General features: G+C 51.5%; 5 protein-coding genes across 5 annotated transcripts; all 5 read left to right on the top strand.

Moving 5' to 3' along the window:
• Positions 1 to 219: 219 nt before the first annotated feature.
• Positions 220 to 1,880, top strand: MAA_10128 (Protein kinase-like protein; the record flags this gene model as incomplete). Its single annotated transcript, XM_007828126.2, has 4 exons — positions 220 to 545; positions 657 to 1,356; positions 1,422 to 1,587; positions 1,681 to 1,880. The coding sequence occupies 4 exons, from the start codon at positions 220 to 222 to the stop codon at positions 1,878 to 1,880; spliced, it is 1,392 nt and encodes a 463-aa protein (XP_007826317.2).
• Positions 1,881 to 2,706: 826 nt separating this feature from the next.
• On the top strand, positions 2,707 to 4,498 carry MAA_10127 (oligosaccharide translocation-like protein; the record flags this gene model as incomplete). Its single annotated transcript, XM_007828125.2, has 2 exons — positions 2,707 to 4,371; positions 4,433 to 4,498. The coding sequence occupies 2 exons, from the start codon at positions 2,707 to 2,709 to the stop codon at positions 4,496 to 4,498; spliced, it is 1,731 nt and encodes a 576-aa protein (XP_007826316.2).
• Positions 4,499 to 5,545: 1,047 nt separating this feature from the next.
• On the top strand, positions 5,546 to 8,464 carry MAA_10126 (Reverse transcriptase; the record flags this gene model as incomplete). The annotated part of the gene is made up of 1 exon (XM_007828124.1): positions 5,546 to 8,464. The coding sequence occupies one exon, from the start codon at positions 5,546 to 5,548 to the stop codon at positions 8,462 to 8,464; it is 2,919 nt and encodes a 972-aa protein (XP_007826315.1).
• Positions 8,465 to 12,281: 3,817 nt separating this feature from the next.
• Positions 12,282 to 12,995, top strand: MAA_10125 (uncharacterized protein; the record flags this gene model as incomplete). The annotated part of the gene is made up of 1 exon (XM_007828123.1): positions 12,282 to 12,995. One exon carries the CDS (start codon positions 12,282 to 12,284, stop codon positions 12,993 to 12,995), a length of 714 nt encoding a protein of 237 aa, XP_007826314.1.
• Positions 12,996 to 13,826: 831 nt separating this feature from the next.
• Positions 13,827 to 14,909, top strand: MAA_10124 (NADP-dependent alcohol dehydrogenase C; the record flags this gene model as incomplete). Its single annotated transcript, XM_007828122.1, has 1 exon — positions 13,827 to 14,909. The coding sequence occupies one exon, from the start codon at positions 13,827 to 13,829 to the stop codon at positions 14,907 to 14,909; it is 1,083 nt and encodes a 360-aa protein (XP_007826313.1).
• Positions 14,910 to 16,017: the final 1,108 nt, after the last annotated feature.

The following is a 16,017-nucleotide window of genomic DNA, read 5'->3' as shown; positions in this document are numbered from 1 at the left end:
GACGAGCGACCATTGCATCTTACATATCTGGTATTCTTACCTCAGCAAGTAAATGTGCACGTTGCACAAGTTTCCCTAATGCCTTGAGAAGCAAAAGGTCACTGGTCCTCATATTCCGCCCCACCCGTCCCAAACTCCGACTATCCGATACGTTCTCTTCACAAACAAGCCAGCCGATTGATCCTAGTTTTGTCTATTTCCAGAGTAGTCGCCACAACGATGGGTGCAAGACGCATGCTTCATTCAATTCCATTGTTGTCGTCGCGACCAGTTCTTAATTTTTCAAATGCAATTTCGCGCTCAGTGTCAGCAGTCTCACGGCCATTCTCTAAAACCTCTGAGTCATCGCCGCCGCGCAAATTTCCGTCTACCGGATTCGAGTTGATCGATCCATCTGAAAAGGTTGAGGAGGAACGGCTTCCTTTCTATAAGAGAGATGAATACTATCCCATGAAAATTGGCCATGTGGTCTATGGTCACTACCAGATAGTCGCGAAGTTGGGTTACGGCGCAACCTCGACCGTGTGGCTCTCGCGCGATTTGAGGTGACATCTGCCTGCTGGACCCCCTTTTTTTCCCTCTCTCTCTCTTCTCCCCCCCCTCATTTAATCTGACGGCGAGCCCTGTTATCTGACTGGCTATTCTCTCCAAGCTAGAAACCAGAAATACTGGGTTCTGAAGGTTCATATCAATTCTTTAAAGTATAATCACGAATTGGCTGTCTATCGGCATTTGGCGCACCATACCGAAGACCACCCGGGCCGGAACCATGTTCGCGAATTTCACGACTCATTCACGCTCAAGGGCCCGAATGGTAATCATGAAGTCTTTGTCATGGAACCTCTGGGTATGAGCTTGAGAAGTCTACAGGGGATCCAAAGAGATGGTGCCTTCCCCGAGCAGCTTGTCATTGGTGCTCTCGCGCAAGTCTTTCTTGCGCTGGACTTTCTCCACGAAGCGGACGTCATTCATACCGGTACGCAGAGAGAAGCATCTCCAAATCGCGTCAATCACTATCCCGTCATACCACCTGAAGGTGCGCAGCTAATTGGCGAATTATTAGATGTTCACTCTGACAATCTACTCATTGGCATTGTGAACAAGTCAATTTTTTCCACGGTGGAAGAAAACGAGATCCATAAACCATCGCCCCGCAAGGTTGTCGGCGATACCGTCACTCAAGTCTCTCAATACATGTTGGGTGGCAAAGGGCCTCTCATTCTCTGTGATTTGGGACAAGCACGAATTGGCCGCGAGCATCATGGCAACGCTATGCCTGTACCTTATCGGGCCCCCGAAGTGATTCTCAATATGCCATGGGGAAATAGCGTAGATGCCTGGAGCGCGGGTCTTCTGGTATGGCTCAACATTCCTTCCGCTGCACGTACTCTATCTAATGGACTGCGTATCTCTTTACCAAGGCCTGGGATCTTCTCAGAGGAGAGAGCCTCTTCAATGTCTATGACCATGAATCTCGGGAGCTAAACGACGCTCATCATCTTGCAGCTATTACGGCACTCATTGGTCCACCACCCCCGGAATTACTACAAAGCAGCGAGGATTCACGCAAATACTGGCACGAAAACGGTAAGTGCTTGTCCATGATGGATTGCTCTAATATATCACTTTAAATATACTTGTTTCTATCAACGGTTACTAACACAGGCTCTCTTGTACCAGGTGAATGGAAGGGCCCTGTCCCTTTACCACCAAAGAAGGATTTTGAGTCTCTTATAAGTGACTTTATAGGAGTGGATAAGGAAAATTTCGTCAGCTTCATGGAGTGTTTTATTGCATGGCTTCCTAACGATCGACTTACATGCCTGCAAGGACATTTTCACCCTTGGCTCAAAACCGAAAAAAACCCGGCTGCGACATGAACATTGTAGCATGCCCCCTCTAACTCTTCCAAAGCACCTGCCTGGAGTTAAAAGAACTCCTCATGAGGCTATTGTGGATACATGGCCGAATGATGGTAAAATCATTACCCTTCACAGAAGAAGATAAAAGGACGATTCGGTATCCAGCTCTATCTTACAAAATATGACGGCTTCAGACCAGTTCTCTCAGCACTTATGCGGGAGAGGCTTGGTATTGCTGTAGAGAGTTGCGATTATCTCCAAGCACGATTTTTTTTTCAGCCCGCCTTTAACTTCGAGATCCCCGTCTAGAGCAGGTGAATCATCTTCATTTTTCATACAGCTTGACCTAATTGATCAGATTATATAAGACTTTAAGAAACATATATGACGGGGGGCTTTGGTAAGGTTGGCTAGCGGTAAGAAAGAGACCCGGGGTCTGTGGACTAAAGTTCTTCCGAGACGTCAACTCACAAACAGTCGCATCTGCTGCGGGCGCGTGACTACTTCAATAAATGTCATGCACCTTTGACCACATGTGCCAATTGGCATGCAGTGCTCATTTTTCCCCTGCTTGAAGCATGCACCACTTGAATATCCGAGCCTAGGAGTAATATCCTGCAGCGGATCGTAAACTAGATTGAGGGACTGGGCCCACCAACGACAGGGCTGGGGTCTTTGAACATGGCAGTAGTGGTAGCACTAGCCTAGCCAGGGTCAACGGCTGGATCCAAACCCTGGCGACTCGCGACTTCACAGCAAAATTATCCACCGTGTCTTCAACATCACGCAAAACCGTCCCTCATTCACCATTTGCGACCCGGCATTGGCGCCCGTCTCCGCCAACATGGCTTCATCGCCCAAGGGCAACTCCGGCCATAATGCCAACGATGCCTCGTCGCCCGCCGCTTCTCAACCCACCAAACCATCCATGGTCAAAGGCGCATCCCTCCTCATCCTTTTGCAGCTGATATCTCGCCTCATCACCTTTGTTGCCAACCAGCTCCTGCTGCGCTTCCTGACGCCGCGGCTCGTGGGCCTGTCTAGCCAACTTGAGGTGTATTACCTGTCGGTTTTATTTTTTGCAAGAGAGAGCCTGCGTGTCGCAATCCAACGCCAGGGCAGCACAACAGCGCCATCATCCAAGAGCGACAAGCAAGATGAGCAGCTGCTCGTGACACGTCGCGACAGTCAGGCGGTTGTCAACTTGGGCTACCTAGCCATTGTCCTCGGACTCTTCGTCAGCACCGGACTCGGATGGATGTACCTCGCCTACGCCAACGAATCAATCCTGCAGACGCCATACCTCGTCCACTCGCTTTACCTGTATGGTTTGGCCGCCATGGTAGAGCTGCTCTCCGAGCCTTGCTTCGTCCTCATGCAGAGGCGCTTGCAGTTTGGCACCCGCGCCACGGCCGAGTCGGCTGCTACTTTCCTACGATGTCTGGCTGTGTTTGCATCTACAGTCTTGGCGTCAAGGAAGCGGCTGGATATTGGCGTCCTGCCCTTTGCACTTGGCCAACTCACCTACGGCGTGTCATTGTTGCTGGTTTACTTTGTCTCTGGCTACGGCCTCGCAACCTCCATTGGCTTTTCGCTGCTGCCAAAAGCTATGGCGGCCGACAGCAGGGCCGGCGCAGACTACGTATGGTCCTATTTCTACCGACCGACCGTCACCCTTGCCAGCAGGATGATGATCCAAAGCGTCGTCAAGCATCTCCTCACACAGGGCGATACTTTTCTCATATCTATACTCTCCACGCCAGAAATGCAGGGTGTGTATGCCATGGCCAACAACTACGGCGGGTTATTAGCCCGAATGCTCTTTCAGCCCGTAGAGGAGAGTAGTCGGAGCTATTTCTCGCAACTGCTGGCCTCCACATCAACAACCGAGAAGGACGCAAAAGATGTTCAACCATCGGCAGCGGTGCAAGAAGCCAAGAAGAACCTTCAGACTCTTCTTAGACTGTACACCATTTTATCGGCAATTGCGGTAGGTCTTGGTCCTTTTGCCGCTCCGCCGCTGCTGTCCATTGTTGCAGGGAAAAGATGGACAGACGATGGCGCCGGGGATGTCTTGGGTGTCTACTGTTTCTACATTCCGTTTTTGGCTCTCAATGGCATCACCGAATCTTTTATTGCATCTGTTGCGTCTGAAGCAGAGGTCCAGCGGCAATCGATGTGGATGGGAGTATTTTCCGTGGCCTTTGCCGCTTCCGCCTTCGTCTTCATGCGCGTTTTCCCCCTCGGTGCGCAGGGCCTTGTACTCGCCAATATCATCAACATGTTGTGTCGCGTCATTTGGAGCTCTGCCTTTATTAAAGCCTATTTTCGCCGCAATCGGTCAGATATATCCATTAGAAGCATAGTACCAGGCGGTATAGTTGCCGTGTCACTCTCTACGCTGGTTTTCATGCATTGGCTCCATTCGCCAGATGAGCCGAAAACGAATCCAGTCAAAATACTTGCAAAAGTGGCGGGTTCAGCCGTGCCATTTCTACTTACAATGTGTGTACACGCACTCACAATTAACCCTCCTCGCTGTAGTTTGCCAAATTCTGACAGATATACAGAATACTCCTCGAACGACATTTTCTGTTGGAATGCTTTCACTCTATACGGGATCGGAAAGCCGCTAAATAGCAATAATGCCAGAGCAAGATACCTCACCAGGTTCGTGAGGCAAATACACATAATTCTCCTTGGTCTTCAATCAGCAACGCCAGAAGTAACCTACGTGACATGGCAGACGCACACCCACCCCAACCATCCGCGAAAATGAATTTGCCAGAAATAGACACAGCGCCGACAATCTCTCAATAATAGGGACGATTGGCCTCTTCGACTACTTCTGCGCTTTGACAAAAGCCCATACTAGGTATTGTATGACTAGTCAGCTGCACTGCGATTGTGGAGGACCCTCCGTGCCGTTAGCGCGGGTAGTGATTTTTCTTTATTGCGCAGTGAATGGGCTCTCAATATTGGCCACATTTCCTTCAATGCCGTCATCTTAAGGCTCCTAGCGCAACTTTTGTTGTGAATTTCTCACTGTCTCCGACGCCAAGCTTCTTCCAAGTGGACATACTTGCCCCTTCGCCAAGGCCACCTCGCTCTTCGACGTGTACACCACGTTGAGCTTTTCATCAATAAATAGCTGGTATTTTGAATTTCGTTGTTCCCTATACCATGTCTAACATGTAGTCCCTTGATCCTAGAGCTTACACAGGTTTCCTGTGAAGCGGTCAATAGCAATACATACCGGCGTTGGCGAGCTTCCTCGAGGCCGGCTAAGCTGTTTTTTTTTTTTTTTTTTTTAGATTATGACTACAAGGTCGCCTTGAACTAATTGGAGCCTTGGGAAGGGCCAATCAATTTTTTCTCACGGCTGAAGATAGTCATCGGCACATTCCATATTCATCGACTCGCTCGTCACACCGACATGCTAGGTAACAGAATGGTGAGTTACCGGCAAACTGTAACATTGGGTTGCGGACTGTGCTGAGCACGGGCTGTGCTGAGCATCCAGGCAGCAATTGCGCCCCAAATTCAGAATACGATTGACCCATCAATTTATCAGCCTTGAAACCGGTACATAAAGGCCATGGCTGAGCCACCCAGTTCTTGAGCCTACATGATGATTTCCCTCATTGAATCGGGAAATTTCTTAGTCAGTCACTCAGCCAGCCATGTCTACCTCAGCTGCCTCAACCGAAATCCTGTCCATCCTGAGACACGTTACAGCCAACAAACAGGACAAGGCTGCCGCACGACTGGCCACGATTGACCGCCATGTGCGCGATGCGGAGGCTGCTATCTCGTCACGGTCAGGCGTAACCGACAGCAGCAGTCTGGAGGCTGATGTGCGCATGCTACTGACTACGGTACGCAAAGCGTTTGCCGGCTCCCTGCATGTACAAGTCAACGGCCGGGGAGCAGTTGGCGGCACGAGCACAACGACATACCGGGGAACAAGAAGCGGTTGGGAGGAAAGAACGATGAGGTTGGAAGATCGACTGGATGCCATTGAGCGCATGTTATGGGAAGCCAAATATTCCTCGGGATTCTCCAACTCGGCGACGCTGGCGTGGCGCGACGAGTTGCTGAGCTATCTTTACCAAGGCCAGCGCCGCATGGTATACACAACGCTCTTCGGCCACTTGACCAACGAATGGGCCGAATTTCGGTTCGGCGAGTTGTCCAAGGCAAAGTTGACTCCGAATCAAAAAACATTGAAAGCCTCTGAAGATGATAAGGCTTCTCCCGTCATCGTTGGTCGCAAGGAAATGCATGAGCAGCGCGAAATCTGGGAGCGCCATGTCACAAACGAGCGCCGTACAGACACGAATAGGATTGTTGAGTTTCTGGACCAACTGTTTCACTCTGGCCCGCAACATGAGGACCCCTCCGGCGAAGAGCCAACGGATTTGCGCGCAGTCCTCCTACGCAAGATACGCAGCAGCATCTCGACAGCTTGCAAACGGGAGATATTAGTGACAAAGGAGGTGGTTACCGACGCTATCCGCGGCGTCCTCAGCTCCGACCAGCTGACAAGCGAGAAGCGCCGTGCTCTGCTAGACATCAGCAACAAGGACAACGTCCTATCTGAAATTGCCGATATCCTCAGCATCGATACACACCTGGACTCGATCCGCCGTTGGTCCTGGGGCGACAACCCCATCACGGTGCAGATGCGCAAGGCCATCAATGGCAAATATCGTGTATATCTAGATCTGGATCTTTTAGATGCTATCCTCATCCAATGCATCGGCCAATCCATCTCGGTAAATATCAGGGATGCCTTGGCCTCGGCGTGGCACCCTGATGTATGCCATGTGTGGCAGCAGGGACCAGACGAAGCCCGAACGGCAGCGATGCAGGCGCAGATAAAAGACTTTACACTCCGAAAGACCAGAGATTCTGTCCACGACTTGCGTCAAAGCATATATCAACGCATATTCTACACTGTCGGGTTGCCAGCGCATTCGGGGGATGCAGATGACGCCTACGACGACTCTGGCTCCGGTGGCGATGGACCGAAACTTACCGACTTGGAGAACGGATCCCCGAGCAAATTTTCGCTGAGGACGGACATTCTACGCATCTGCTCTGCCGAGATGGCCGTGCAAAAGCTCGTCCACGGCCAGTTTTGTATTCTGCAAAGCGATTTCGAGTGGTTCGGCCCATCCTTGCCGCACTCGACGCTCATCGCCATCATGAAGTACTTCCGCTTCCCCAGTGAGCTGGTGCATCTCGTCGAACAGTTTCTACGCATGCGCATGAAATTCGAAGAGGACGGCAAAGATGGTCCTGTGCTGACGCGCAAAACTGGTATCCCGGTGTCGTTCCAGCTTACCGAAGGCATATCAGAGCTGCTACTATTTACGCTAGACTTTGCCGTCAACCAGCGGACCGGCGGCTCATATCTGTACCGCAACCACGACGACCTTTGGTTCTGGGGCCAGCCAGAAAAGTGTTCAGTCGCCTGGCAAACGATTCGTGACTTTACAGACGTCATGGGCCTGCAGCTCAACAAGGAGAAAACGGCCTCTGCACACTCCGTGGACGAGGCAAACCCCCGATACTCCCCCGTCGACCAGGCCATTCTCAATCGTCTTCCCGCGGGTAAACTAAAATGGGGGTTCCTACTGTTTACCCCAGACGAGTGGAAATGGGTGCCCAATATGCCCGCGATCAAAGAGCACATGAATGAGCTACGGTTCCAGCTCAAGTCGCGCACCGCCGTCATGGCACACGTACAGGCTTACAACGCGTACATCCAAAACTTCCTCCCCAGCAGCTTTGGTCAAGTCGTCACCGGGCTGGGCGATTCGCACGCCATCACGGTCCTCCAGGCGCTGCAATACGCGCAGCAGTGCCTCTACGGCGGTGGTGACGCCTCGAGCGTGGAAAACGTCGCAGAATCAGCAAACGTGGCTCAGCACGTGCGAAAAATGATTCAGGCACGATTCGGTTCGCTCCGCAAGTATGATGTGCCCGACTGTTTCCTGTACATGGACGTCGACAGCGGAGGCTTAGGCCTGGCGAACCCGGTGCCTGAATTTGCGCAGTTTGTCCACCTCGCCAAGGATGACGAGTACACCGACGACGACGACGACATGGCGCCAATGGCCAAAGCAATGTACATTTTGAAGAAGGAGTTGTCAGATTCGTACCGCGCCGATGGCAAAGCGTTTGCGGAGAAAGTCCACGCCAAACGACAAAAGAATAGACTGGGTCAGCGCCGAAGAGCCGCCCACCTGTCCGCGTCTGAATCGAGCGTGGATACCGATGTGGCTGTAGACGAGGCTCAGACCGCTAAAAGCACGGAGACGGCGCAGTTCATGTCGTTTAGCGAGTACGTCGCGACCAGCGAGGAGCACAGCCGCGCGGTGCGCGACTTGTACACGACAATGTTTGACCCGCCTGTCTTGGAGGGAGATCGCGCGCGGGCTGATTCCGAGAGGTGGGCTTTGGCGGTTTTTCATACGGAGCTGGAGGGGCTTTTTGGGGGAGGTATTGCCGAGGACGAGTTCTTGTCGTTGGGGTTGTATCGCACGTTGGCGGAGGAGAAGGTGAGGTGGGACACTGAGCAGCCGTCGCTTTGAGGTGTTGCTTCGTGTTATGTAGTGTGGTGAATATACTTAGATAAAACTTGGTGCTTCGGCTTCCCAGCTTAGGGGCGATTGCGTTGCCGACTGCCAGTTGGTGTTTTTTAGGGTCTATACCGTGGGTGGATCTCAGATTCGATGATAAGTATTTGGGTAGTTGGGGTTTCTTGTGGACTTTCATCAGGAGAAAAATTTGTCTTGAAACAGGATGGTATACTGCTTTATATAGTTTAAGGAATCAGCTCAACAGGACCTTTGTTAGACTATATCGTAACCATGTGCTTGTGTTCATTGCATATGAATCCCATGATTCTTTTCTTGCTGCTTACCCTGAGCCCGACTAGGCATGACGGGACCTCCTGCAGTCGCCCAGTTAAGCAAGTATGGTATCGACCCAACGGTGGTGGTTCGGACGCCATTGACCTGATCGGCTGCGGCTGGGACACGTTTCGAGTAGCGTCCCACGGTTAAACGAGGGCAACGATGGCGAGACCTAGGGCACGAGGCTCTCACTGGCTTCGTTTATAGGTAGAGTTCCTTTGGTCATGTAGGTCTTGAAAAAACCAAGGATGTTTTATACCAAAGACTGTTGCTGGATGGATGAGTTGTTACTCCCGTCACGGAGCCCTCATCGCACAATCGGCCGATCAGATAGCATGGACATGAAGTCATTCTCGTTCAGGCCTGATTAGACATATGTAGCTCTCACTCAACTAAAGCCTTTTTACAGAGCCACGTGTTCTTTGCGGCAGGTTCTTTGCGGCAGGAAAAACCAGGTTACGTAGGAAATGGTCCGGTTGACGAAAGCTCCAACTCCAAGTAATTTCTACAGTCACACCGGACCCGCCCTAATCGGGAAGTAGCCACCTCAAGCTGCAGTTCGGGACGGCTGGCGTAAACGTATTTGGATCAATCCAGTTCCGCCAGACGTGAGCAAACGAGAACATGGTTGACTTTACCAAGCGCAAAACGTACCAATGTGACGGATGGCATCGAAACGAGGACACGTCAAGCTTGCCTCATCTGGCACGGGCTTCCGTCAATCAAACTTGTTTAAAGAACGGAATGAATCCCCGCGAGCCATGGAAGAACATGCCGGCTCATGAATCACTCTGAGTGTTCCTGCCCGAGCAACTAGGTGATGGCGTTGTTGGGCTTTGCCCATCGGCCGTTGCCCACGGACGGCAGAACCCGTACGGCGTAGTCTAGCAGACAAGCCAAGCTGAAAGTAGCAGAATAATATCCATAAAGGTGCCAGAGCCGCATTCAATGTTCGTTTCAGAAACACCGGCAGGGGGCCCGCTGTCGGGTTGCAAGGCGGGCGCTCGGCACCTTGAGCCCGAGCAAGGCCACCACCCTGGAGTCGGGGCTGGACATCAGCGGCGGTCGAGTGGTGACACTTGGGTGTGAGTACGGAATGAGGGTGGCCAGCTTCGGTCATCCTTGTCCTCGCTGGGCGGAAACGGGAAACAAAACAACAGTTCAAGCCGGCGGATCTGACGATTGACCACGACGACAGCATGGCGTTGGGTTGTAGCGTGTCGTATGATCCACGAGGCACTGGCAGAAAAGGCAGGTCTCTCGATGACGCGTCCAGGCCAAATTTACACCCCATTCCATGTGGTACTGGTGTCGATACGAGTGCGAAGCCGAGCATGCTCCATTACCGCCAAGCACCTGCGGTCGTATGTACGTTGCGAGGATCGGGCGATGAAGCAGCTTGTACTGTACGAATGGATGCAATGATCGCCGCCAAGGGCCCGGCATAACGGAACTGCCAATCATTCAATTATAGGGAAATGTCTGGGGTATTCCTGGACGGTGTCTGCTCAGCCCTAGTATCAGCCGCCCTTGGACCCAGCAGTGGTCCGTGGCAAGGCGCGCGTAGTATAGCCGGAGTTTTTGCTGCGCTGAGGCTGAGGAACGACGGCATGAAGGGGAAATTTCCGCATTCCCTTGGCGAAGTTATTAATATAACTACTACCTTCCATGTTCGGCTGGCCATTATCGGCAAATATGCGGAATAACGGCATTTTGTGGAGACGGCGCAACCCGGAGCGGATGCAACGCTGCACGCGGATGATCTACCGGTAACGGCTTTCATGCCACTGCCGAGAATATTGAATATTAATAAGCGGTTCGTTGCCTCCCACTTTGGCGTCAGGTCTGGATGTCGGTTGTGGTGGATGACTTGCCGTTTCAGCCTCACTCGAGTCAAATCACGAGATATTGTCGTCTCTGCTGAGATGCTCGACCGAACGCCGCTTACGAGGGCCCCTCGAGGAGCACCAATATGAATGGTGTGGAATACAGTCTGGGCTTTTCTGGCAGCTCATTCATGGACCGTTGGGGTGAGAAATGCAAATATCGTACTCACCTTGCATCCCCTTGTCACTACGCGCGCCGCATGCATGGAAGAGACGAAAGTAGAATAAAGTAGATCTAGGGTACTATTACTAGCACCAGGGGCTTCGTCACTGACCCCCACGTCCGCCTACTCCTCGGGGCATCGTTCCTACCCCGAGGGCGAGGTCAAAGAGAAAGTCAATCACCTTGATGTCACCATAGCCATGACCAATGTCTTCGGGCTCAGCAACCCGTTGGGGAGGATGGGATAGTGTTGGAGCTCCATCCTTTCCAACAATACCGTGTTCAAGGAGCACTTCAGCTAGTAACTGATGGATTTGTTGGTTGTGGGTGGAGCAAGGGCAACATTCCCGGCATGGAGGTCTAGAGGGACAGCACATGCGGTAACATGATGAGTTTGTAGTCAGTAAGAATCATGCGCAACGCACTCGCAAATCTAGACTCGGTGGCATGCACCCAGATAGCTGTCCTCCTGGAGATTCACATCGCATATCCGTTCCCAGCAGTAAAGATGATAGTCTCGCCACCGATTCCACACCTCGAGCACAATGCGCACTCCCTGTCATCCCTGAGGCGGCCCGCTTCGTGGCCACGGTGCGTTTCATAGGAGATGCTGCGGACTGTCATGTACAAGATACAAGGTCAAGACGGCGAGATAAAGGTGAGACGGGAGACTGGCCCAGATCTCAGCCCGACCGGAATGAACACTGAAGCCACCGGCATTTCGCCGCCGGCACCCCATCCCGTGCCTCCAAAGCATGATGCCACAATCAAGAGCACGGCTGTCATTGCGGTGAATCCGGACTTTTGCTGGTACGGGTTATGTACTTCCTTGTTCTTTAAACCCTCGCCCTAGATATGCAAATACCAGAAGGTGCCGATCACACTAGAAATGGAATGATTTTGCCTTTCTTGTGTCCCTTGAAAGGCTGATTTCTGTATGCAATTCATGTTGGGTAACTTGCTGCGGATGTGCTCCGACTGGGACAAGGCCACTAGTTGACTACAATGATACAATGCGTATCCCAGTTAAACTTTGACTTGCGAAACAAAATGCGAGTCTGGCTAGGCAATTTAGTGGCTATGCCTTAAAAAGGCGTACCTTAAAGCAAAACTTGGCATCCTCGGCGGTCATGAGACAGGATTTCAGCTTCGTACAGGCTGGTTATCCGGCTCCCGCGAATGTGTTGTATCCTTACTGCTCCATTTTTGTGCGATTCTCACGGTTACAACGGCATTATTCCAAGCATTCGGACGAACATCGTTCAAAATTAGGGAGCAAGCCAAGCATCATATGGACGCCGCATCGATTTCCAACATGTTCATGAATTCTTTAAAAGGCGGCTCTCGAACGGCCATACTCTCCAAAAACCTTCTCATCACATCTCTCTACAGTACAACACAGTCCATCTACTACATCTCCCATTAACAAACTACGCTTGCCAACATGAAGCTTTCTACCATTCTTGCCAGCACATCCATCCCCCTGGCGCTCGCCAACGTCCGCGTCAAATGGAGCTTTCCCAGCGCTCCGGCCACCGGGCTCGAGGACATAACCTTCCCCATGAACATGGCCAACGCCAAGCACGAAAGAGGCTACTACTTTGCCCAGCAGTTCAACTTCGAGGGCATCAGCGCCGTGGGATACATCGGCTTCCAGCCCCGCCCCGACAGGAACGGCAAGCCCATCTTCCTCGCCGTCTTTTCCTCCTTCCAAAAGGGAGCCACGAGCACTCACACCAAGTGCAAGTCGGGCGCAGACGGGGGAGCCGGCGTGAGCTGCGCCATCGAGGGCTCCGGAGACTACGCCGACACATACAACTTTAGCGTGGAGCATGTCAGCGACACGACCTGGCGCGGCGTCATGACCAACACCGTCACGCAGCAGAAGGACGAAATTGGTGTTATTAAGTTGCCTAGCCAGGCGAAGAATATTAAGCCTTCTCGGACGGGCTTTGTTGAGTACTTCCCCTGGAATGCGAATGGCCCCGACTGTCCTAAGCAGCCCAAGACGGAAATCACATTTTACGACCCTACGTCTAATACGGGCGGTGCTGGGTCTATTACGGCTATTGAGGACTATGGCGACTGTAGTGGAAAGGCTAATCTCAAGTACACTCAGATTACTGGGGGATATACCGTCAACTACGGTAATGTGTAAGCTCCAAGGGTCCTCGAACTATGTCCCGGCCGCATTGGTTTCTCTGGCGGCTGTAACGAAATTATTGGACATGGGAGGGAGCGGACTACGCTCTTTCGACGATCGGTACTGGTTGTTGTAGCTAGAGTAATAGGCTGTTATAAATATGTTTAAGTAAACTGTGTATATGGCATGGGAGATGAAGACTATCACTCTTTGGTACTTTTTCTTTTGCATCTTTTACGGGCTTCCATTTGCACCTACTGTGTCAGTGTGTGTATCGTCAACCTTTGTATCCCATGTTCTCAGAGCCCTTTTATAGTCAAGGCCGTCACAAGTAGCAACAGTTGTCGTACGGTTGTCCGGCTGGCTAGCTGCACTAACAAAAGTGGAGGGACTTCCGTTGGTGCATACTGCTATTTCACCAGTTGTGGCTATCACAACAGTTTCCGCCCGATTTGGCAAGGAGAACGGCACTTTCGGATATTACATGTAGTAAACCATCCCATCCCTAATCACCAACCGCGGCAATAGACGCATTTATACAAGATCACATATATTCCCCTGCCGACATGAGCTTTTGAAAGAAATCGGCTCATCGAGGTTCCCTCCTAAAACGGCGCGACCGAGGCCATGGCGCTGCAAAGTTAAACGTCTATGACGTAGTTCCACCACTATGCGCATCATCAACGGCCAAGACCAACGTCATGATGATTTTGGACAGTAATCAGAAAATCTCAATACATTACCGTTGAAATAGTCGTTATAACAAATGCCGCTCCCTCCTTAACGGCTGTACAACCATTCCACTTCACACCCCTCTGTACCAAGTACTACCTACCATACGCCAAAATGGGCTACCCCGATACCTTCCAAGGCTTCTGCGTCGACGGGCCAACAACATGGAACAAGTTTCATAAATCAGAACTCAAGCCAAAGCCATTCGGCGACCACGACGTCGACGTCGAAATCGCCGCCTGCAGCATCTGCAGCTCCGACCTTCACACCGTCACCGGCGGCTGGGGCGACTACAAAGGCCCCCTCTGCGTCGGCCACGAAGTCGTCGGCAAAGCCGTCCAGGTCGGCCAGCACGTCAAGCACCTCAAAGTCGGCGACCGCGTCGGCGTCGGCGCCCAAGTCTGGGCCTGCCTCGAGTGCCACCTCTGCAAGGACAAGAACGAAAACTACTGCCCCAAGCTCGTGGACACCTACAACGCCCAGTATCCCGACGGCAGCTGGGCGCACGGCGGGCTCGCCTCGCACATCCGGGCCCACGAGTACTTCACCTTCAAGATACCCGACGCGCTCGACACCAACGTCGCGGCGCCGCTGCTCTGCGCCGGCATCACGACGTACTCGCCCCTGGTGCGCGCCCACGTCGGCCCCGGCAAGCGCGTCGGCGTCGTGGGCATCGGCGGCCTGGGCCATCTCGCTGTGCAATGGGCCGCGGCTCTCGGCGCCGAGACGTACGCGCTCTCGCATTCTCCTGGCAAGAAGGACGACGGCAGGCAGCTCGGTGCCAAGGAGGTCATTCTCACGACGGAAAAGGGGTGGAATGAGCCCTGGAAGGCGACGTTTGACTTTGTCATGAATTGCGCCGATGCCACGGACAGGTTTGACATGGCGGCGTACTTGTCGATTCTTAAGCCCGGGGCCGACTTTCACATGGTTGGCCTTCCGGACAAGGCGCTCCCGGAGATGACGGCGGGTTTGTTTGCCGGCGGGGCGCCCAAGTTGACGGGGAGCCATCTTGGTAATCACCAGGAGATGGAGGCGCTTCTTAAACTTGCTGCTGAGAAGGGCGTCAAGCCTTGGGTCGAGCTGATGCCTATTTCGGAGAAGAATTGCGGAGAGGCGTTTCAGGGACAAAAGGATAACAAGTTTAGGTACCGATGTACTCTTACGGATTTTGACAAGGCGTTTTCCAAGGCGTAAATGGCTGACTGATGGGGTTTGGGCAACTTGCCGTGGTCGGAGTTGTATATAGTTCATGGGGGCAGGGTCCTTGGTTGTATAAGTAGTCTGGGCTTAAAGACTAAGCTCAAGTCTTGTCAAAATATGAATCACCTAAAAGTACGTCGAATTGAGTTCGGACCTTGTCTACCAGTCGCCAATTGTAATCACACGAGAGGGAGGTATCGTGACCAACCCAGGCTGGTGTCGAGTAGTTATAAGAAATACGTCCTGTAATGAGACCAACTCGAGCTAGCCACGAAACAGGTTGAAGAAGAACTGAATAGGGTTGAATAATCGTACGCCAATATCGGTGACCGTGCGAGTATCATTAGGCAGCCACCTGGCCGGACACGGGTCATAGTTTACGAGTTGAATCCTTGGTTTTTGTCACGGTCTTTTAACTCGAAAATGTCTTATCCCCCGGCTTGATGCACATATCAGGACGAATAGGTAGCAATATCTTCTGCCGAGATGATCGCAGGCAATCGATGACAATCCTCAACATTGCTCTCCTCTTCTTGTATATACACGTTGTAGTCAGTGCATAGGCCTATAATGCTGCTGGTTGGAGAAGATGGGACTTGTGGCGGTTTTGCATCATGGCTATGCGTACTGGTACGAATTAGAGAGCTAGTCTCACTACACAGTTTAACCTGATGATGAACAAGCTCCAGAGAAGATTCTTGGCACGATTGGAAGCTAGCGATTGGATTAAATGTAGACTTGATCTTTGGCCGCGGTTAATTGAAGGAACTGAGATCATATTTACAGTTTGACATCAAATAGGGCACCTTGCAAATGAAAAGAAGGGCTATAGCTGGGTCTCTAGTAAACATGTGTTTGAACCTTGCAGCTTAGTCTTAATTTTATGACATGGCTTGAACCTTCTGGATGGCTTATCTGACAACGTAGTTGCTAAATGATGTATGACACTTTGTAATTGACATAAGGAACTCTAATATACTTTAATATGCAATTATACACCTTTAATATTCTAGTATACACTTTTATATTCTAGTATATACTTTTATATTTTAGTATATAATTTTATATTCTAATATATATTTTATATTCTAGTATATACTTT

The sequence above is a fragment of the Metarhizium robertsii genome, assembly GCF_000187425.2.
Source record: "Metarhizium robertsii ARSEF 23 chromosome Unknown MAA_Scf_18, whole genome shotgun sequence".
Lineage (NCBI taxonomy): Eukaryota > Fungi > Ascomycota > Sordariomycetes > Hypocreales > Clavicipitaceae > Metarhizium > Metarhizium robertsii.
This window is presented reverse-complemented; position numbering and strand designations above follow the sequence as displayed.